The sequence below is a fragment of the Silurus aristotelis genome, assembly GCF_946808225.1.
Source record: "Silurus aristotelis genome assembly, chromosome: 26".
NCBI lineage: Eukaryota > Metazoa > Chordata > Actinopteri > Siluriformes > Siluridae > Silurus > Silurus aristotelis.
In genome coordinates this window covers 8,432,790-8,453,417 of record NC_139599.1, presented here as the reverse complement: position 1 = coordinate 8,453,417, position 20,628 = coordinate 8,432,790, and the positions used below count along the sequence as shown (strand labels likewise).

Below are 20,628 nucleotides of genomic sequence, written 5' to 3'. Positions count from 1 at the left end.
TAACAAAGTCTACTTCTACCATTTCAGAAGTAATGTTTATATGTGAGTATAAAGATTGTAGGTGTCACTAAACAGCCAGTCCTGAAATAGACAAATATAGTAACAGGAATTGTGAAGGAATTGAAAAAGGTAGGTTTGGCGCTCAAGCCTTTTTCAAGTCCTTTACTTGTGTATTTGATTCTTTTCTAATGTTTGCACCTGGTACAAAAAAAAGGGCAAATCAAACAAACATGTACACAAAAGCGTACACAAAACCAGCATTTTGGTCTACTAATTACAGACCATCCTAAATAATAAGCTAAGATAAGAATAAATGATAATATGAATAAATGGACAAATTATATAATTTTTTTTCCCCTAATAATTATAAAACCATATGCTATGAGGAAATTCAGCATTTCTCTAATCTATTTTACTGTGGCTCTGAATGAATATTTCAGTGTAATTTCCCAGTTTCGATCTAAACATGCACCTGCAAGACTCCTGAGTAGGCTGATATTCAAATCTGCTGCTTGCTTCACAAATTAAACGTTTTTTTTGTACGTAAACGCGTTTTTTTCAATAGCACCTATTAACAGACGATGTGTCTGTCAAAATTAGTTGCGCCGATTGGGAGTTTGCTCCGAAATCAATATCTTAAAACGAGTGCCTGGATTCTCACACATGCTCTCTTGCTGAGGAGACAGAAAGGCAGCGCCCGTAAACGTCGACTGCAGTGTAGCTAAGCAACAACATTTTCCTTAACAAAGAGAGTGTCAGCTCAGCTGGCACGCTTGGTAAAGATGCTTCTGCCCAAACAAACACAAAAGGGCTCCACATACATGGTGTGCGTGCACAGCCCACTTTATTACGAGAGCTCTCCTTTAGCTCACAATAAACACTCAGTCTCGGGGTTCTCAAGAGGAGGACCTAACAGATATGAAGGTCAAAATGACAGATTTTAAAATTGCTGGTGTGTCAAAGCTCATTTCCAATCTACTCAACTACTGGGTGTTTAGTGTGAGAGAGGATTATGTCTAGACAGGAAGGTGGTGATAGTATTAGTGTGAGTGATTCGAGAACAGGAGTAACATAGCTCCACTGGTGGCTGAATGCTTCTAATGAGGAAAGCAGTAAACAGTCTTTCAATTACTCTCTTCGTCTGTCTCTTTAATACAGGACACACACACACACACACACACACACACACACACACACACACACACACACACACACACACACACACACGCACGTAGATGCTGTAATGAAGGAGAGACTGGCACTGAAGAGACAGGATTATTATACAACCTGAAAATAACTTATCAAAGACCAACATCTTTGTCTGTCACATTTTACAGAAAGTGACCTTTTACATGATAATCACTGGCCTTGAATCAGCAGTGATTCGGTTCACATTAATAAAGGCAAAAAATGTTAATGAACTGACTCTTTAACGGTACATTACTGAATGTTTTTGAAAGAATAAAATGATTTCGCTGGACTTGACCTGCAAGTCAAACCATTCTTCTGAAAACAAGTAAACAATGAAGCAACTCTTAAAAATGTGCTCAGGCACTGTAAACATGGTGACATGCTGCCCTCTAGTGATATCTTCTATGTCCTGCATTCGGCTGTATTCTTCTCAGTTTCCACGGCGACACAGCCAGGAAGAAGAAGAAGTGACCTCCAATACCAAACATCTTAGAACTCCTTGAGATGAAAGTGAGAGAGTATGCCTCACTGAACTTTGATGTTTTGTGTGTGTGTGTGTGTGTGTGTGTGTGTGTGTGTGTGTGTGTGTGTGTGTCAGTATATGTGCACGTTTCAATATCTTAGTGGGGACTAAAACTAATAATGAATGTATACAGATATAATTTTAGTGTTAAACTACAGCTTTTTTATACCCCTAGTTACTGAGGTTAAGCATGCTTAGATGCAATGGAACATCTCCAGAAGGATAGTAGGACACGTGTGTGTGTGTGTGTGTGTGTGTGTGTGTGTGTGTGTGTGTGTGTGTGTGTGTGTGTGTGTGTGTGGTACTTTCATGATAACAGAGGCAGGATGTAGCAGATTGTGGTATGACAGCAAAGAGTACGCATGGCAAAGAGCCAAGTGGGCCACGGCCCAGAATCCTTACTGATGCTTACTCCTTTTAAACATACATGCACACAAAACAAAAAACACATCCACCCACCTACCACACACACACACACACACACACACACGCACACACACGCACACACACGCACACACACACACACTGAATGAATGCTTGTGTAAAAATTCCCAGGGCGCATTAGTATCTCTTACAATGTTATGCCTTTACTTAAATAAAAAAAATTTTATGATCTACTGCCATATATAATCCAAAAACATTGCACATTTTCTGTTATATACAGATAAGAGAAATATGTGTGTGTGTGTGTGTGTGTGTGTGTGTGTGTGTGTGTGTGTGTGTGTGTGTGTGTGTGTGTGTGTGCATATACTGCCTTTACTGTACTGTTTTTTATTTTTTTATTATTGTTGTCTGATGTGTCTTTTTCTGTATAAGCCGCTTGGTAAACCTGATTTCCCATACGGATATTAAAAAAACTGAATCACGTTATTTGTTATTGGGATCCGGGCACAGTGGAAAGGTAACCAGATGAGCTGCTCTGGCACATTCAAATCCGTTTTAATAAGTGTTTTTGGGTAATTTCACACCTCTGGTTCCTTTTTATGTTCACTGAGTCACTCTCTTTCTCTTATATTCAGTTACCGCTTGTGTGAAATCATAAGCAACGTCTGCGTTTATAGAAATGAAAAAAAGTGTTTGGTGGCACAATCAAATATTGCACCTGCTATATAGAGCACAGGAAAATTTTTAAACCTTAGGGGATTTACATGCAGCTAAGTCAAGAACTATGACTAGCAAAAATCTTGGTTAACAAGGAAACAGCCTTCATCACAACTCGCCAGACTTTGTGGCTAATAAACCTGATGTATTTCAACCAAAAGCACATTGACATACACTTCATTAAGACTACATGAAAATTTTAACCTAGAACTCTAGTTTCTCTCCCGTAATATTATAAACTGGTTATAACAAAAAAACTGATCAGGTTTCTTCAAGCCTGATGCTTGTTCATGGCAAATGACTCGCTGCTTGTATTAATTTCACTGTTGTCTGTATGGACTTGTCTACTAAAATAGCTTTTCTAAAGGGAATAAGAAGAATGTGTCTCTGCAATGACAGCTGCTCGGCAGCTCATAATTAGGACTCTGTGAGCGTGAGTGCGTGTGCATTGTGGACTTGAGAATCTGGGTGGCTTTGGAAAGAAATAGAACAGCAGCCTGTGTACCAGGAATAGCAATTATGAATTAAACAAAGCACATTAATATGAAAAAAAAGTCTAGGGATAATATGGGGTAAGCATTGCTGGGTTGGACTGGCTTTGGAATTAAAGCGACATCAGGGTAAAAAGTATTCAGAAAATTATAGGGTTACTCTATGGTAACTGTGTTTTAGCAATTAGATCATGTGGAAGCATGTGTGCGTGTGTAAGCAGTTTAATGCTTCAAGGCCATGTTGGGTAAATATAGCATTCATATAGCCACACCCTCTGCCCACAGCAGTTTATAAGACACTCCTGAATTTACATTGATGTTTAAGTCTTATCTGTGCTTCACCTATGAACCCCTCATCATCGCCCACCATCAGCCACCCTAACCCTAGATCTCCTTTAATGCACACACTGTTGTCATATAGCATCATGACGCCAGACATGCTGGCCGAATAAAATTTTTATCGAAAACTTTCAATCAAATAATGAATCACAATCATGCAAATATACAAAAACACACCCACCAGTCGTTCCATTTCTTGCTCTTTTATCCTCTCATCCCGTTGCCAGCGATGGTACTCCAGCAGTTCGTCCTCATTGTCATTGATTTCTGAAATGCTGTTCTTACGTTCCCGTGCCCTGGGTTGGATAATCCATGGTTCTCCTGGGTTCTTCCTCTGACTACGTGGGCTGGTAAGGGGAGAAACACCAACATATGTACTTAATCCCTGAATTTGTTTAACTTCAACACTCCCCTTTTGCCTCCCACTGCTAGTATTGTGGTCCTTTAGGACAGCAGACACCGGAGAAGGGCTCCTTGCCCGTATTCCCCTTGCTCCAGCAGCATCATCTCCCATTGTGACTCGTCTGTGCTGTCGAGGGCTCTCTGGTACACCCTTTCCTGTCTGGCCTCGAGCTGTGAGGGATACCCCAGGTAGGGCTCCAGGTAGGACCGGGACTCCCTGCAGCACACGACGTGAAGTAGAGGGGCTGGGAGGGGGGCGTTCTCTGACTGGAGGACCAAGTGAACGTGAGTTTGGCTGAATGGACTGAATTCCATCAGCTGAAGACATCTCCTGGAAAGTTGAGCCTGCACTTGATCTAGGGCTTGAGGAGGCAGAGGAACTGGAAGTCAGGATCCAGTTGTCCCTGGCTGCATCTCCAGAGAAACCCAGGACTGAACATGGGACTTCTGAAACTCCTCTGACCTGAACGTCCTGGTACTGGCCACGGAAACTGGCTACAGGAGCCTCAGTCAAGCCTTTTCTAGGAAATCGAGGACTTTCCTGTATCTTTCGCCCACAATTGCTAGTGCCAATCCGAGCTGCTGATTGGCGTGGCTGGGGAACTGGGGGCTGGACTGTATTATGGTAGTAAGTTGAATGTGAAGGCACAGTAGAGTTAGCAGTGTCCATATGAGTGCAAGAACTGCTGGAGATTGAGGGGGATGAAATAGGAGAAAAAGGAGGAGTAGTGTTTTCATAACTAGATCCCACAGACATTGCGCCAGGACTGGCTGGAGAGGACAGAAGATAACGGCCACCTCCATTAAACATTGGGGAAAGAGGTGACTGTGGGATGGGATGCTCAGAGTGTTTTCCAAGCATTGTTGTGGAGGACTGAGAGTCATTCAGAGTTAAAGAGTCCATGATGTTCTGAAGGTCCTTCTCAATAGAGCAGGCAAGTGGACCATGGTCTGGACGAGCCCTCTCATGTGGTACAGGCTTATGGTTTCCATTGAGCAGACCATGAGTCTCTGTAGGAAAAAGTAAGTAATAATGTTAAAATCACACACACACACACATATATATATATATATATATATATATATATATATATATATATATATATATATATATATATATATATATATATATATTTTTTTTTTTTTTTACATTTAGACAAATAATTGAAAAAAAAAAAAACAGCTGGTATTTGCTAGTGTCTGTGACAGAGGAACAGTCACAATTATTTAAACGTAAATTTTGTATAAGAAATAGTAACAAATTATTTACTCTGGTTTCTTCACTCGCTGTTTGCACACCTGCGAATTTACTTACTACATATGTACACTATGCCTAGTCAAGAAAAGGCTAGGCAAACACACACTAAATCACTTTACCCCTTCCTCCTTGTCCCTGTATTTAACAACACACATATGCACATGCACCCACACACACACGTCAGCACATACAATTACCCCACCTCGTATCTCCAAGGCCACACACATACTTACAAGGAACTGGGTGTGTCATGCCATGCTGCCTCCCTCAGTACAAAGGTCAGGGTGGACAAAGAAGAATAGTCCCTGAATTACAGCATGACTCATTCTACTCACACAGTGCCACTCTCCACCACACACTTCTTCCCACAACCATCAATTCTCACATACTGCTTCAGCTATGGCCTTCAGTCCTCATGCTATGAGCTTTTTTATTACTTATTTATTATAACTTAGTTTTGGAACAAACCATTTTGTTACCACATGCTGGGCATTCTACTGCTTTTTTCTCTTATCAGACACAGCCACCAAACAACGCAACATTTTAAAAGGAAACAGCACCTAGTACCATACCTTCAATAGCCTCATCTTTGTCATGATGTCACATTTACTGAGCATGGAACTTCTTTACAATACGGTAAAGCCAAAACCAAAGGGTCTTTTAAACATCATACATCCACATCCACACAAAATTCTCCTTAAAGCTTTCAGTGTCTTATGCATTCCAGCAGAGTCACTTGTCTCCTTAGAGACTTACTTCCTGTACACAAAGGCCAAGAAGTTAATAAAGCAGTAATTAAACCAGGGCAGTGTTCAGTAAGCTGAGAAATACTACTACTGAGAAAAAGTACTTTTCCACAACAATACTACCAATTAGTAATCATCACTCGGTTGCATTCAACATTTATATCTGTAAAAATCTAAATAGAGCTTGTAAGCAAAATCGTTGTGTGCATGTTAAATTATTTTCCCATGCCTGTGCTTATATCATAATACTGTCAGTGTACAAGATATTAAATCAACTTTGAACACAATCATAAATCAACCTGTTTTTCAGTCAATAAATGTAATTCAGAAGCTCTACCTGAATGTCCTCTGTAGGTGTTGCTGAGCCCTGCGTTTCCTTCTGGCATCATACTCTTCATCCTGAAAGCCTCCTCTGGGTGGTTGAAGCGAAAAAAGACAGACTGGCCAAAACAAAGCATGCACCCTGTGACACACATTTAGGAAATATCAGAGGAATTAGCATATTTAAGCAAAAATAAGGCTGCTTGACTAGAATTAAAAATCCAATTATCCTATTAGCTTTTAATAGATTTAACCCCAAAGTGCCTGTAGCCAAAACAAGAAACATGTCTTCGGAAACACTGTCAACATTGCCTATAGAATTTCTGGCAGATCCTCAAACCTCAGCTAGTCATTTACGGCAATCTCAACTAGTAACGGGAGTGGGACTAATCCGGATTAGGCACTTATCATTTTTTGTATATACGTGCCTGTGGAATATTCTAACAGAATTAAACCACAGTAGGACCAGGTTGTTAATGTTGCAGATGCATACACTATTAAATTAAAGAATGTGGCCTTTCTTTGTTCCATGTGTGTCATATCTGATCGTTCATACACACCCACTTCTCATCCTGGTGCCCTGTGAAGCATCCTGCCAAATATAATTTTATTTTTTTAAATGGTGTAACTCATAAATATCAGTCTTTATATTCATTTGGAACAACATTTATTCATTCTGAATAACAAATGTATATACTGTAACATCTCAAAAAATATACAAATATTCTTTTTTATTAATTGTAATCTCTATGAAGCTAAACATGAATAGCTTTAAATATTTAATATTTGGGGAATTTTTATTAGTTACTGTTACTTTTATATTGCCCTTTTTCTATTTATTTTTTATTCATTCCTTGTTTATAAGCTGTTGCTTGTATTTACATGTGTAAATCCTCAAAAGTAATGTTAGATTCTTTTTATTTTTTAAGATTTATATTTACATGCCCACATCCATACTTGCATAATCCATATTTGCATACTTGCATAATCCATATTTGCATTTTGCATATCCATTACTTTAAGTGTAAAAAATAGCTGGGTGGAATTGTTAGCAAGCAGAGGCTAGATAAAGGGTAATAAAAACATTCTCTGTCAGGGGCGTGGCGAAACACGGTAAACATGGTGTTGTTATGACTGTGTTTGAATGTGCAAGGAATGGTCTACAATCAAAGCTCATTGAATAAATAATAAAATAAGGTCCATATAATCTCACAATTTCACCAATTTTCTCTCTAGAATAGGAAAAACATGGATGTCTTTTGTTTAATTCTTGTTTACAAAAATACAACAAATATCGACCAAGCATTGCAAGGAACAGCAGTTTCAGGTATCCTATACTTACACAATAAGTATACATAAATGTACAACTATGCATAAAGCCTTACAAACACGCAAACATACATACACACAACACACCATTTAAGCACCTGCTATGCAGTGATTAAGGAAATACATGAATGGTGTTTGACACACCAGCCATAAATGAAAGCTCAGGCCTCCATTTCATAATGAACGATGAAAGTACAGAAAGCATGAGACTAACATAGGATGTAAATTACAGCATGGTCTTAAAGCACCAGATATGAGCTGTCACATATGCACTAGCTAAGGCAATTTTTTTTATTTAGCCCTAATGCTTGAAAACAATAACTCAGCTGCCCCTGAGCATGGTATTGATTATGCATTCACAACCATGTAATTCATATTCAAAGCATGTCCTGTCCTGTCTCTGCCTCTTAACAAATTAATATTGATGCAGTCTTTCTTTTGATTAAAAAGACTTATTTATATGTTTAGATTGGTTCATATTTATTCCTAAAAAAACAAAAAAAAACAAAAATCAATTGCAACACCTGAACTAATATTATATATTAGCAGAAGTTCAGTCACAAACTTTTTATAGTCTTATATTGGTCATCTATTCAAGAAAAAAGCAAGCAAGCAAACAAAATAAAAACCGTTTCACAGCTCACTTCTATTCTTAGCAGATAGCCAAAAGTGACACAAACACATAACCCTGTGAGACAAATCAGTGTCTAAGATTTATACCAAATGGTGCAAAAAAACAAAAAATATTTTTGAAACACCCTGTTGATGAGAGAGATCATTCAAGATATCTGTATCTCTCTTTACAAGCGAAAGAAACAAAATCTCACAATGCACATGTAACCTTTTAATTCTTGAAGTGGATGGGCAACAGGTCACAGCAAAAGAGCACTACATGTTAATGGGCGTGTCAGAATTTGGTAACAACATGAATCAACGCATCCAAAGCATCATCGTCATCATCTAACTCATCATCATCTAACGCATCAACAACAAATCTAACATCTAAAGGAGCAATACCAATTTTCTACTAACATAATGTTCAAATAACCTGGAAAATATGCAGAACATGATAGAAAAAAGGATTAAGTCATAGGCTGAGTATGAATGTATAATATGCCCTACACCTCCCAGGCAATAATATAGTATGGCCAAATGGCCACGTGGGCTCAAGCTGTTCAGGGTGCACCCAGCTTTAAGTTCCTTAGAGTACACATCTACGAGAATCTCACCTGGTCCCTGAACTTTTCTATCCTGATCAGAAAGGTACAACAGCGCCTGCTTTTCCTAAAGAGACTTAAAAAGTCCTGTCTGTGCTACAGGATACTGGAGAACTTTTATCTCTGTACCATTGAGAGCATTTTCACTAACTGCATCTCAGTGGGGTAAAGCAGCTGCAATGCTTCGGACCGTAATGCCCTTTAGAGGGTGGTGAAAACTGCCCAATGAATCATTGGCACTCAGCTACCCACTGTGGAGGACATTCACAAAAAACGCTGTCTACAAAGGGCGAGGGGCATAATCAAAGATACCTCTCACCCCAAACAAGGACTATTTACCATTCTCCAATCGGGCAGATGCTACAGGTGCCTCAGAGCCGCACAAACAGACTGAAGTATAGCTTTTTTCCTTTGGTTCTTACTGCACTGAACAGCGAATCATCATTCAATGTCAAAATACACTACTGCACTGTCACTTTCCGGGTTTTTGTTTTGTTTTTTGCACTGCTTATCCACCATGCATTTTTGCACCATCCATAACTTGTCTATCAGTGCACTACTGTATATTCCACCCATATTCATTCTGTATATACTGTATCACACAACATTCATACTTTTACATAACTATATCATGTCATTTGAGCATGTCATCTCCTGAAATCTATGCACTACTACTATATATACATATATTTATACCTACTGCACCTTTTGAGCATTATTCACCCTCACCCCTGTACATTTGGACCCCATACCCATAAATATCACACTGCTATTTATTTATTTTAAATAGGTCACTTATGCATTAGATGCTAAATACCTTTCATTGGCTCTGTACATGTACCTTGCACAATGACAATAAAGCTGAATCTAATCTAATCTAATCAGCGTTAAATTAAAACCAATGCCAGGTGAACTCAAAAACATTGATTATATCATTACAGCAGCACCTGTTAATAAAGTGGGATATGTTAAGCAGAATGTGAACACTCAGTTTAAAAAAAAAAAGGAAATATAGTCAAGCATAAAGATTTGAGCGCCTTTAACAAGGACCAAATTGTGACGCTAGAAGACAGCATCGGAGCATCTTGAAACAGCAGGTTTTGTAGGGTGTTCCTGGTGTGAGTAAGTCAGTAGCTAGTAGCAAGAAATGACGATCTGTGAATGAGTTACAGGGTCACAGGTGCCCAAAACTCACTGATGTGTTTGGGGAGCGAAGACTAGCCACAGAAGAACCACTGCAGTGCAAACTTATAAGAAAAAGTTCATGCTGGCTATCACAGAAAGGTGTCAGAACCTCACAGCTTGCTTCATATCGACCTGCATAGTTGCAAAACAGGTAGAAAATAAACAGCATGACTCCACAAGTCCTCAGGTCTGTTTTGGCAGTAGAAAGAGGACCTATTTCAGTTGTTCGGATTAATGGCTTATCATTTGTATATAATACGCTTTTGAGACACAGACTATTCCGCAATGACTCATTCTACAGGATAATTAGTTGTGCATATACCTAAATAGTTAACTTTTTTTTTTAGGTTAAAATGGAGTTTAATGCTTTTTAGCCTAAAAAGGTGAACTGGGTCACCTATTTCTCTTGTTTTTGCATAAGCAGAACAGTTCTTTACCTGCCAAATGTGGAACACACCACAAAAGATGTATTCATCAATTATAAAAATAAATCAGTCCTCTCTGTAGGCAATTTATGTTACATAGTAAATTAGTAAAGATTGATACAGATTTTTTTTAATGCCACAAAATGTCAAAGATTAGTTCTCTAACACTGCAAAGAAGGTTAAAATTTTAATAAAAACCCAGAGAACTACCCACAGTAGAAGCTTTCCAAGCAAAGTAATGAACTTGGAACGGCTGTTTTAGCTTTTCTCTGATTTGTTGCAAAAAACAAAGTCAACAAAAAGCAACAAAAAATCGTTACACACAAATAGTCACATTTAGAAATGATTTACTCACATTTACACACAGATGTCAAGCGTTATAAAGCGCAGAAGAGTCTGCAGTATCTGGGACAACATATCCGAAAAATACTGATTTTGTCTGAGGACGCGGTGAAGCTGATCACATCCCTGGACGCGTTGCTCTCCTGCGCCTTTGTTATGATAATATCCGTCCACTTATTGACTTTTTTCTTTACCACACAAAAGATGCCAGATGTCCACGGTCCACCTGTCTAACTGCTAAAGCCTCAAACCGAACCCAAGAAGAGCACATAAACAGTCCATATGCTCACCAAGTAACACACACATGCATGCGCCTGCTTAACTTCTAAGCTATTTTAATAAAAATATAAAAGTAAAAAAAATAGTACCGAATTTACGGAATAGAGAAGAGTTAGAGAAAAAAAGCTGGGGTTAAAAATACTAGGCCATACGGCCGAGGACCACAAACGACAGGGTGTTGAACAGCTGTCCTAGTGCCGGCTGTTCTGTCTCCCTTTCTGTCTCTCTCCCATAAGCGATATTATTGTCATGCAGAGTGCAAAAGGAGGGGAGGAGGCGGCCACCGAGCTGCTGAATGGCAATAACACTGTCCATTTGTCCCTAAATCGTGTATGTAATTAATTGAACTGACATGCGCAGACACTCTCCTCATTTTTATTAAAGCTAAACATCAAATAATAAGTATATCCTCAAATGTTTTATAATATCAAACTGTGTTTTTTTTTTTTTTTCTTGTAAAGTCATGTTTGGACAAGGGGTGGCACAGGGTGGCAGATGAAATAATCCAGCCAAATTATGACCTCAAAATACATCTTTATCATGAAATATTTGTATGCAATTCACGTAGACTTAATGCTGATATAAATCAACATTTTGCACCCATTCTGATTTAATCTTAAACTTAGGGTTCTGTCCATGTGGAATATGGTTTCCTCTGGGTTCCCTGGTTTCATTCCACTGTCCCAAAACATGCAAGTGGGTGTATTAGCCTTACTAAATTGCCTCTAGTGTGTTTTTATGGTGTTTGATAGACTTGCATAATGTCTATTGTCTTGATCTTGAAATGTGGCCACCTTAAGTAAATAATTGTTGGAACCTGTACAACTGTAATAATGTTAATTAATGATACATTTGTTATGCAAGGACTTTTGAAGATCGAACTACCACAAAAATAAAACTAGTAACCTGGGTCCACTGGAATCTGTTGTAAACAAAGCATGACGTTTAAAAAAACAAACAAACAAAAAAAAAAAACATATATATATATATATATATATATATATATATATATATATATATATATATATATATATATATATATATATATATATATTCAAATATATATACTGTATATATATACTCAGCAGGCTTAAATGGCCAAAGAGAATATTAGGCAAGGTAGTATAAGTCAGTTTTGAATGAAGTTCAAGCACCATGCCACTATTCAATCTCTGTTGTATATAAAGCCAAAACTAATATTGAGGCTGGAAATGGCATTGTTCATTTTATATTATCATCTTAGGGTCCATTCATTTCTGAGCTGACATTGAGACAGGATGGTTTGCTTAGCATTATATTCATCTGACTGGCTCTAGTGATTTACCTCCGGGTTTAAAATCCATGTCCATTAAAAGACCTATACAATTTGTATGCCAACTTTCCTGATGGAATAAAGACATTATGGTTAAAGTCATATATCTACATTTACAATTTCTTTGTAGAAAAATTGCAAAACTGCCTCTTTCATTCTGCACAAAGGCTCAGGATGTGAAGGGATTATGATATTTGACCATGTGTAGCTAAATGCAGAATGAATAGCACACATTAGAAAGACATTTGTCTTTTTTTTTTCCGAAACCATTCAACATATGTGTACCTTGAGACAGTCGTACAGGTGTTTTAACTTCTTGGCCATCCACACAGCACAGGTTGCCACAGGGAAAGAGGGTAATGGCGCCCGCCTTGTTTTCAATATAACAGTGCAGAGCAGCCACTCCTGGACCCTGGATATTGATGTCAGTGTTTCCATGGCCGAGAACTGTTTTACCTGCATTCAGAAAACAGGTGTAGCTTTGTCACTTCTTGTCCAACCAAACATTTCATCTTAAAATTTGCATTATTCTTTTTTTTTTTTTTTTTCTTGTATATGGCAGATTGCTGTAGCAATTCTCAAAGGGTGATTAGGAGTTTAGCTTTTCAACATTTCATCCTGGACAACCTTTTATCTAGCTAACATTTCATGTACTTTGTTCTCATTAAGTAATTCTAAATATGTTTTTTTTTAGTCCATTGCCTATATTTCTCAGATATGCAGTCAAAATTACTTAAGCAGATTTTGTACATTTAAGCTCAAATGAATCTATGTATATCCTTGTATTTTAAATTTCTACCAGTCAGTCAGAGTGCTTATGTTGTATATGGTGGGTATAATTGTATTGTGTATTTCCCAGATGGCTTGAATTAATGCAGTCATGCATTTTATACACATTCGCTTGACATGTGAGATTCAGAAAGTAGGTCATTCCAGCCATGAGGAGGGGTTATAATTGCGGGAAAAATTTATATTTGAAGCATAATATTTGGCTATTTGATGGTGCAATGTTTTCTGTTCAGCTGCTGTGATGGATTTTTTAAGTCACAATGAATTGTTATTGTTAATGTCTATTCATTCAAGGGACATTTGTTGAATGTCAGCATGCTATTTCGGTTTTAAGGCAGTTGCACACTGGCACATCACAATGAACAAATGTCCAGAATTGTTTCTCAGCAACATAAACTGCACTAATGACCAGTAAATGTCTACCTGTAAAATGCTGGCCACACAATAATATTAAAATAATATAAAATCTTTATGTGTGACAAAAAGAAGCAGTAAGGAGTCAGGTCATATAATTTGCCCTGTTGTTCTAAAGCGGGTGTATTAAATCAAACAAGTACTGACAATATGTAGCCATGTCTGAATAGCTAAAGATAACCTGTTCCTAACCTCAACATAATGGTTCATTTCTGTTATTCATAAAATAATTCTTTTTAAGGATTCAATCATACAGTATAGGGAAAAAATAGAAGCCAGTTCAGTGGAGTGCTACAGTTGCTCTTATTCCAATGTCAGGAGAAGGAAAAGTCCTCTATTTGTCATTCTTTGAGTGATGATATACTACATAGCTGAGCTAAGAATACTGCAAAGAATATGCCATGCTGCTCTCTAGACATTCTACAGTTAACTGTCCACACATCCTAGCGTGTAAGTGAACCCACACACGAGCCCTTGCTCTCAAGTAACTTCCATTTCATCTCAGACTTGGCTGCTTGCCATGTGGAACCATTAGCAATGATGGGACTGCAGGTGCGTGAGGGAAGCTGCTGAATTCAGCACAAATGGTCAGTAACAATCTTACCCTCCCTAATAGAATTAACATTTCTATTTGTATAATCTAGTTACATTCTCCCTCAAGGGTACAGACTTACTAAAATAAAATAAAAAGGTATCTGACCTTCAGGTATAGGTAATAGTGTGATGGCTGTGCTCAGACGTCCACTTCCCAAACTGACCAGATGAGGACGCTCTGCTTGGACTTTAAGGGTTTTGCCTGTCTCTATCAGGTCCAGTGGGGTACCCTTGACAAAAAACAAACAAACAAACAAACATATCTTTATATCAAGCTAAGAATTTAAAATGATATCAGCTGCAGTTTCCAACTGTTACACATTCTACCCACCACACTATGCTTATATGTAATGTCCACTGCCAATAATGTTCTCTAGTCACAAAGGCCCACCAAAGTGACCCAACCCTTTTTTTGGATGTTTGCTCATAGTGCACAAAATACAATTATACTAACTCAATTAGAGGTCTTTTTAAGGCAAGTCTAGGCTAAAAGGCTAATGGCTAACCTGGTTTATCTCTATCAGGTATGACCATGAACAGTACAGTATGCTGAAAGGCTAAAAGGATTGAACATTGAAAAATAAGGATATATAAATATATAAAAAATAAAGATGACAGAGATGTCAATCAGAGTGAATTTTTTTTTTTAAGGGCAATATAGGCACAAAACACACACACACACACACACACACACACACACACACACACACACACACACACACACATATATATATATATATATATATATATATATATATATATATATATATATATATATATATATATATATATATATACATTTCTTTTTTTTTTTTTTTATAGGACAGACAGACAGACAGACAGACAGACAGACAGACAGACAGACAGACAGATAGATAGATAGATAGATAGATAGATAGATAGATAGATAGATAGATAGATAGATAGATAGATAGATAGATAGATAGATAGATAGATAGATAGATAGATAGAATTTATGTATTACTGCAGCACAGAGAGTAAAAATTATATTTCTATAAAATTTAGAATTTATATTAGAGATAACAGAAGAACAAGTATTTAGATAGGCAGTATATAAGGAACCATATATATGTATATAAAGGAATAACAAATATGGTAGATACAGTGTGGGTGGGATGTGGTAATGTATATAGTATAGTGTTTTGTCTAAACATTGCTGATGCACCAGCAAACTTGAGGTTGAATTAAAAGTGAAGTGCAAACATTATCAAAGTGAACACTGTAAGCACAATACCAGCAGAAGTGTGAATGGCATTAAAGTGACATTGCATGTGGTTGTAAATAGTGGATGTTGCTATATTATGCCTCAATGAGTCTAATATAGAACAAATCATTTGGTTAAAGGTAATAAATGCTGGTATGGAATCGATAAAAACTTTCAGAACATTTGGAAATAATTTTTTTGTAGTAATTTACAGTTTAAATATAATTTTCTTTTTTACTTTCTCCAAAACGATAGCTTAGAGAGGACCACCTCTGGAAATGTCTCTTTAGCCTCAGTGGTTGTTCATGCTGGAATAATCTGTTTTGCTATATGAAAGAACTTTCTCTGTGTTCATCTAAATGTATATTTCTCATCAAAATTAATCTGCACCCGGTGAGTCAATTAAACAGACAGATTCAAGCCCTTTAAAATATTCTCTTTGTATTTGACCACATCTGAGCTAGAAGAGCAAAAGGACACCTGAGATGCCATTTTTACCTGCTCTTGCTAGCCAGGTCCTGTTTTTACCCTTTTAAAAAAAGAAAAAGCAGTTAATCATGAGCACCCAGCAAGCTCAAGAGTAGACTGTTGAAAGGCCACAGTGGTTTGTTTTAGTTTCCATATCTTCCCCTGTCATCTGCTAACACTGGGGCTACATATAATAATGTTAAATAGCCTCTATTGTAAAGTGACATTTCTTTCATTAAGCACGTTTTGGCTAACCTTAAAAATGTATTTAAGGGCTTCAATTGATCTTGATGGTTGTGTGTGATAGAGGGTTTTTGTTGGTTTAATTACTAAGCTCTTTTGGGTCATGTTTGCTTTGGAAATATCCAATAAGTGCACTAAAGGTGAACAGAAATGTATATTTATAGAAAGCGGGTAAAGACTGAGCCAAGGTTAAAAATCATATATTGTATGTAGTTTATCCCCTTCCCATATGTTTACCCCCTTCCAATATGCTCTCAATTGCTTTCTCACCTGTAGCACCTGATGGGTCTGGCGGCCATGATCAGGAGCGTTCCTCTTCAGGCTGTCCATTTTTTCTGGGTTACTGATCACTTCATCACACTCACTAAGATCCTGTTTATAATTTGGATGAAGAGAATAAAGATTGGATGTTTATTTTATGAGACATGGATTGCTTCTCTTGAATGACAAATTTTTATCCATTTGCATGTAGCTAGACTCTACACTATACATTAAAGGCAACGTGGGCATAATTACAATCCCTTCAAGTAACTGGTCGTTTTTATTTGTTTTAATAAAATACTTAGCACACAGGTGGCTGCTTATTTCAGACTCATATTAACACATAACACAAAAACTAGCATAAATATGTAATTCAGATGTTATGCACAGTCTGACTTAGATTGACTCCTCTTTGATACACATACTTGGAACAGATGCTGCTGATTATCTTTAGTGCGGACATGTGCACGTTTGAGTATAAATAGTCACGTATAGCCCTCAGGGCTTCGGTACATAGTTCAGCAGACATGTCACAACAGATTAGACATTTTAGGAAATAGCACAATAATAATTGCCACTTAGTCAAGCAAATGTCAAGAATCAGCAAATAGGGAAATTTAATTGGGGCAGTATATAGATGAAATCATGAGCATTTAAAAGGACAGCATTATTTTAGGCAACCTTCAAAGGGCTACATAATACCCTCAGAAGACTTTTAGAACAACTGACATGAGCCCACACAGACATTTAAAAATTTTGAAAGGTGTTAACTTTTTGAGCAGTTAACATAATATCTACCATCCCCATTTATCTGGGCTTGGGACCGGCACTAAGAGTGGCTGGAGTTGGTTCCCTGACTGGGGATCGAACCCGGGCCGCAGCGGCATCCTAACCACTAGACCACCAGGGGACCAATAATTAAACCGTATAATATGTTTAATATAATATACATGTTAAGAGCATAGTACACAACATCCCCATCCCCATCCCCATCAGCTGTGGAAAAAATGTTTTGCATGAAACTGGTCCATGGTGCAAAAAAGGTTTGGGGATCACTGGCTTACGCTATATGGTAAAACATTTGTGGACACCTGACCATTGCACCGCTTCTCCTAAAGATGGATTTGGCAACCTGCTGTATAGCATTGTTATAAGTTATAGTCTTGTGTCAGTGTAATGATCATGTTTTAGTCGTTTTCAAAAAGGGCAAGTATTACATGTTTTTGTCTGAGAAACATGATTGTTATGTGATGGCTTCAACTTTCAACTTTATATTTGGCGGAGTCTCATTATATTTGGCTCCTTATTGGTTGGAATGAAAACCTGTAACTACACTGGCAATTTATGAATCATATTGGACTGCCAATGGGTGTCCAATATGATGCAAAAATTGCCAGTGCAGTTACAGGTTTTCATTCCAACCAATAATTCTAAGTCTGACTTACTTTAGAACCTCATAACGTAAGTCAGATTTGGAATTTTCATTACACCTCATGTTTACAAAAAAAACTGTAGCAAACTTGTGACAAGTTTGTCAAAATGTGACAAACTTGTTCAGAACTTCTTTAAGAAGTCTTTGTGATTGTTAGCTGATATGTATTTGGATTAAGTCTTTATAAAGCACTCTGTCTAAAGAGCGTCTGTTCCTCAGTCATGAAATATCTAGTATTATTTTGTACACTTTTCTTGTAGGCTGCAATATAATTTAGTTTTCATAATTTCCTGTATACACACTGGCATACACCAGTTATTTAGACCCACCATTTTTCAGACACATTCTCAGTCCTTCCATAAATGGTAAACATTTCCTTATAGAAAAACTTCACTATGTCAAAGACTATACATGTTTTTGTATCCATTTATTATTATTATTTGCAAGAAGACTGCGTGATTCAAGTCACTACGATATACATTAGAACAAGCACTTGAACATTAAACTGCAATTTGCTTCACAAATTAATCAACAACATCTGACCAGTAAACCAGATTTGGGACTTGTCATCCTTGCCATGTCAATCAAATAGCCAAAATATTTCTCTCTTTTCTGAAGAAGAAGAAAAATAGCAGGGTTTCTAGAGCAAATTCAGGAGGGTACAGCACAAATCAGTCTGTTTGGATATATGTGCATGGTAGCTAGTATATTTAAAATTTTGGCAAATAACCCAAGATAACTTTTTCTCAGGAAAGTGACACTTGCTGGCATGCCCAGTCAAAGCATGCAGCGGAATGTGAAGCTTCGCTTCTGTGGACAGGTAAAGACAAGCTTGCAGCAGAATTTGAATAATAATCAGGGTAAAATATTTAAGAATAATTAAGAGAACATGAAAAATTTATAGATTCCAAATGTTCTATTGAATCCTATTTTTCATCAGAATGTACATAGACTCATTTTATGTATCTCACATTGATGTTCAGTCACCCATACTGGCCCAGTTAAACAAAATATCTCTTCTGACAAGCAGAATTTATACACAGGATATAAAGTAACAACTGAAAATTGCTGCAAAAAACACATACTCCTTAGAGCCACTTCAGAAAGATAACTAAGTGGGAACCTACCATGTGATTTGGCATGATTGTTTATTTCAATGTTTGTCTCGCATACAAACAAACACACACACAGTCTCAAATCGCTTCTCCAAATGGCTTGTGTGGGCAAAACGAACTACCATGTCTCTGAAACGTGTCATTAAGTCGGCAGTTATGCCACCGTGTCCCGGCCATAGGAGCAGAAAATAGCCTCAGCCTAACCATGCTGTGCACTCCACAGGGCTCCTTTTTCATGGGTTATAATCATACACACACACACACACACAGAACACATGCAGACGAATAGTGCTAGAGAGGAAACCACAGTGGGGGGGAAATACAGCAAATGCAGCTCTACACTCGGAACGTGGCAAAACATTCCCACACCAGACTGAAAAACACAAGTGGATTTAATATGAACTAGTAGCAAAACTGATTTGTGGCTAAAGTACAACTGAGGACATCTTCAGAAATAACGAGTGGTTATAAACAGATGGATGAAACGCCTAACATCCTAATCAAAATTATTTTCAATGTACAACTCAAACAGCCGAAGTGTAACTAATTAAACTTTAGATTTTTTTGAGTGCCAACTTCAAATTACCATGAAAAAACTTCCACCTAGAAGTGCATTATGACAGGAAATCTACTCACCATCTCTTCTCACTTAAGTTATTTAAAAACAGATCCATAAGCTTGTCTAAATTTATGTTCTGTTTACGTCTTTCCTCCTTCCTGTGTCTTCAGCTGACTGGGTACAGTCCATAGCTCTGACTAAACATTCTGTGCTGTGGCGGACAGAATTACAAATTACAACTACTGTCCCCACCACAGCTGGAGAGAGAGAGAGAGAGAGAGAGAGAGAGAGAGAGAGAGAGAGAGAGAGAGAGAGAGAGAGAGAGAGAGGCAAGAGAAGAGAAGAAAAGAAAAGAAAAGGCACAATGTCTCACTGAATTATAAATAATAATACCCATAACTGTATAATATTTAAAATTGCATCAAGATGTTGTGAAATATGCTGAAATGAGTAGTTAATCTTATCACAGAATTGATGTATAGATGTATATGTGTAGAGGAATTTGGAAACTATACCCATGTTGTTACCCAGATATTCGTTAAGCATCATTTCAATTCCATAGGCAAATTGCATTTAGAAATGTATGAAACATCTTCTGACATCACTTGTAAAAGTTGTATTTTTATAATAGTTCCTATTTGTAATTACATTCAAATATAGCAAAAAGGGGAGAAAAAGGACTTTCCAAAATGATGCTCTCATTGTTTCCAAAATAAATGTGTTCATAGAATTATTGGCAGGTAGCTAAAGCAGGATGAATCACCATTGCTAAGGGATTTGAATAAATAAGACCCTATCCATGTTGTTATAATGGTTAGAAAAGGCCTTGATATTCCAGACAAGTTCCTCTCCCTGATTTCCTGTTCCTTCATGCCAAAAGGGTCTTTTCCATACTGGTCTTAAACATCTGCAGAAGGTTTTTGGCTACCCTCATAAAATGATTCACTTTAGCACTGGAGGCCGTTTGTAAATCAGTGACTCATTAAGTAAATACATTTAAAAAGTCTCCCTGGACAATCCCAAACACAGCATGGTCACCATGGAACTTTGAAAACAGAGTATGGATG

General features: G+C 37.4%; 1 protein-coding gene across 16 annotated transcripts in view; it reads right to left on the bottom strand.

Moving 5' to 3' along the window:
• phldb1a (pleckstrin homology-like domain, family B, member 1a) overlaps positions 1-20,628 on the bottom strand; it is a 49,597-nt gene that overhangs the window by 18,973 nt on the left and 9,996 nt on the right. For 11 of the 16 annotated variants that reach the window (XM_083531703.1, XM_083531711.1, XM_083531716.1 and 8 more), the window contains exons 2-6: positions 16,465-16,566; positions 14,365-14,488; positions 12,747-12,917; positions 6,389-6,514; positions 3,827-5,058 (exon numbers count right to left, since the gene is read on the bottom strand). In XM_083531703.1, the coding sequence (XP_083387829.1) occupies positions 3,827-5,058; positions 6,389-6,514; positions 12,747-12,917; positions 14,365-14,488; positions 16,465-16,566 (1,755 nt within the window). Of the gene's footprint in view, positions 1-3,826; positions 5,059-6,388; positions 6,515-10,883; positions 11,534-12,746; positions 12,918-14,364; positions 14,489-15,981; positions 16,013-16,464; positions 16,567-19,638; positions 19,790-20,628 lie in introns of those variants that run through there. The other 5 variants (XM_083531712.1, XM_083531717.1, XM_083531718.1 and 2 more) reach the window with 5 other exon arrangements.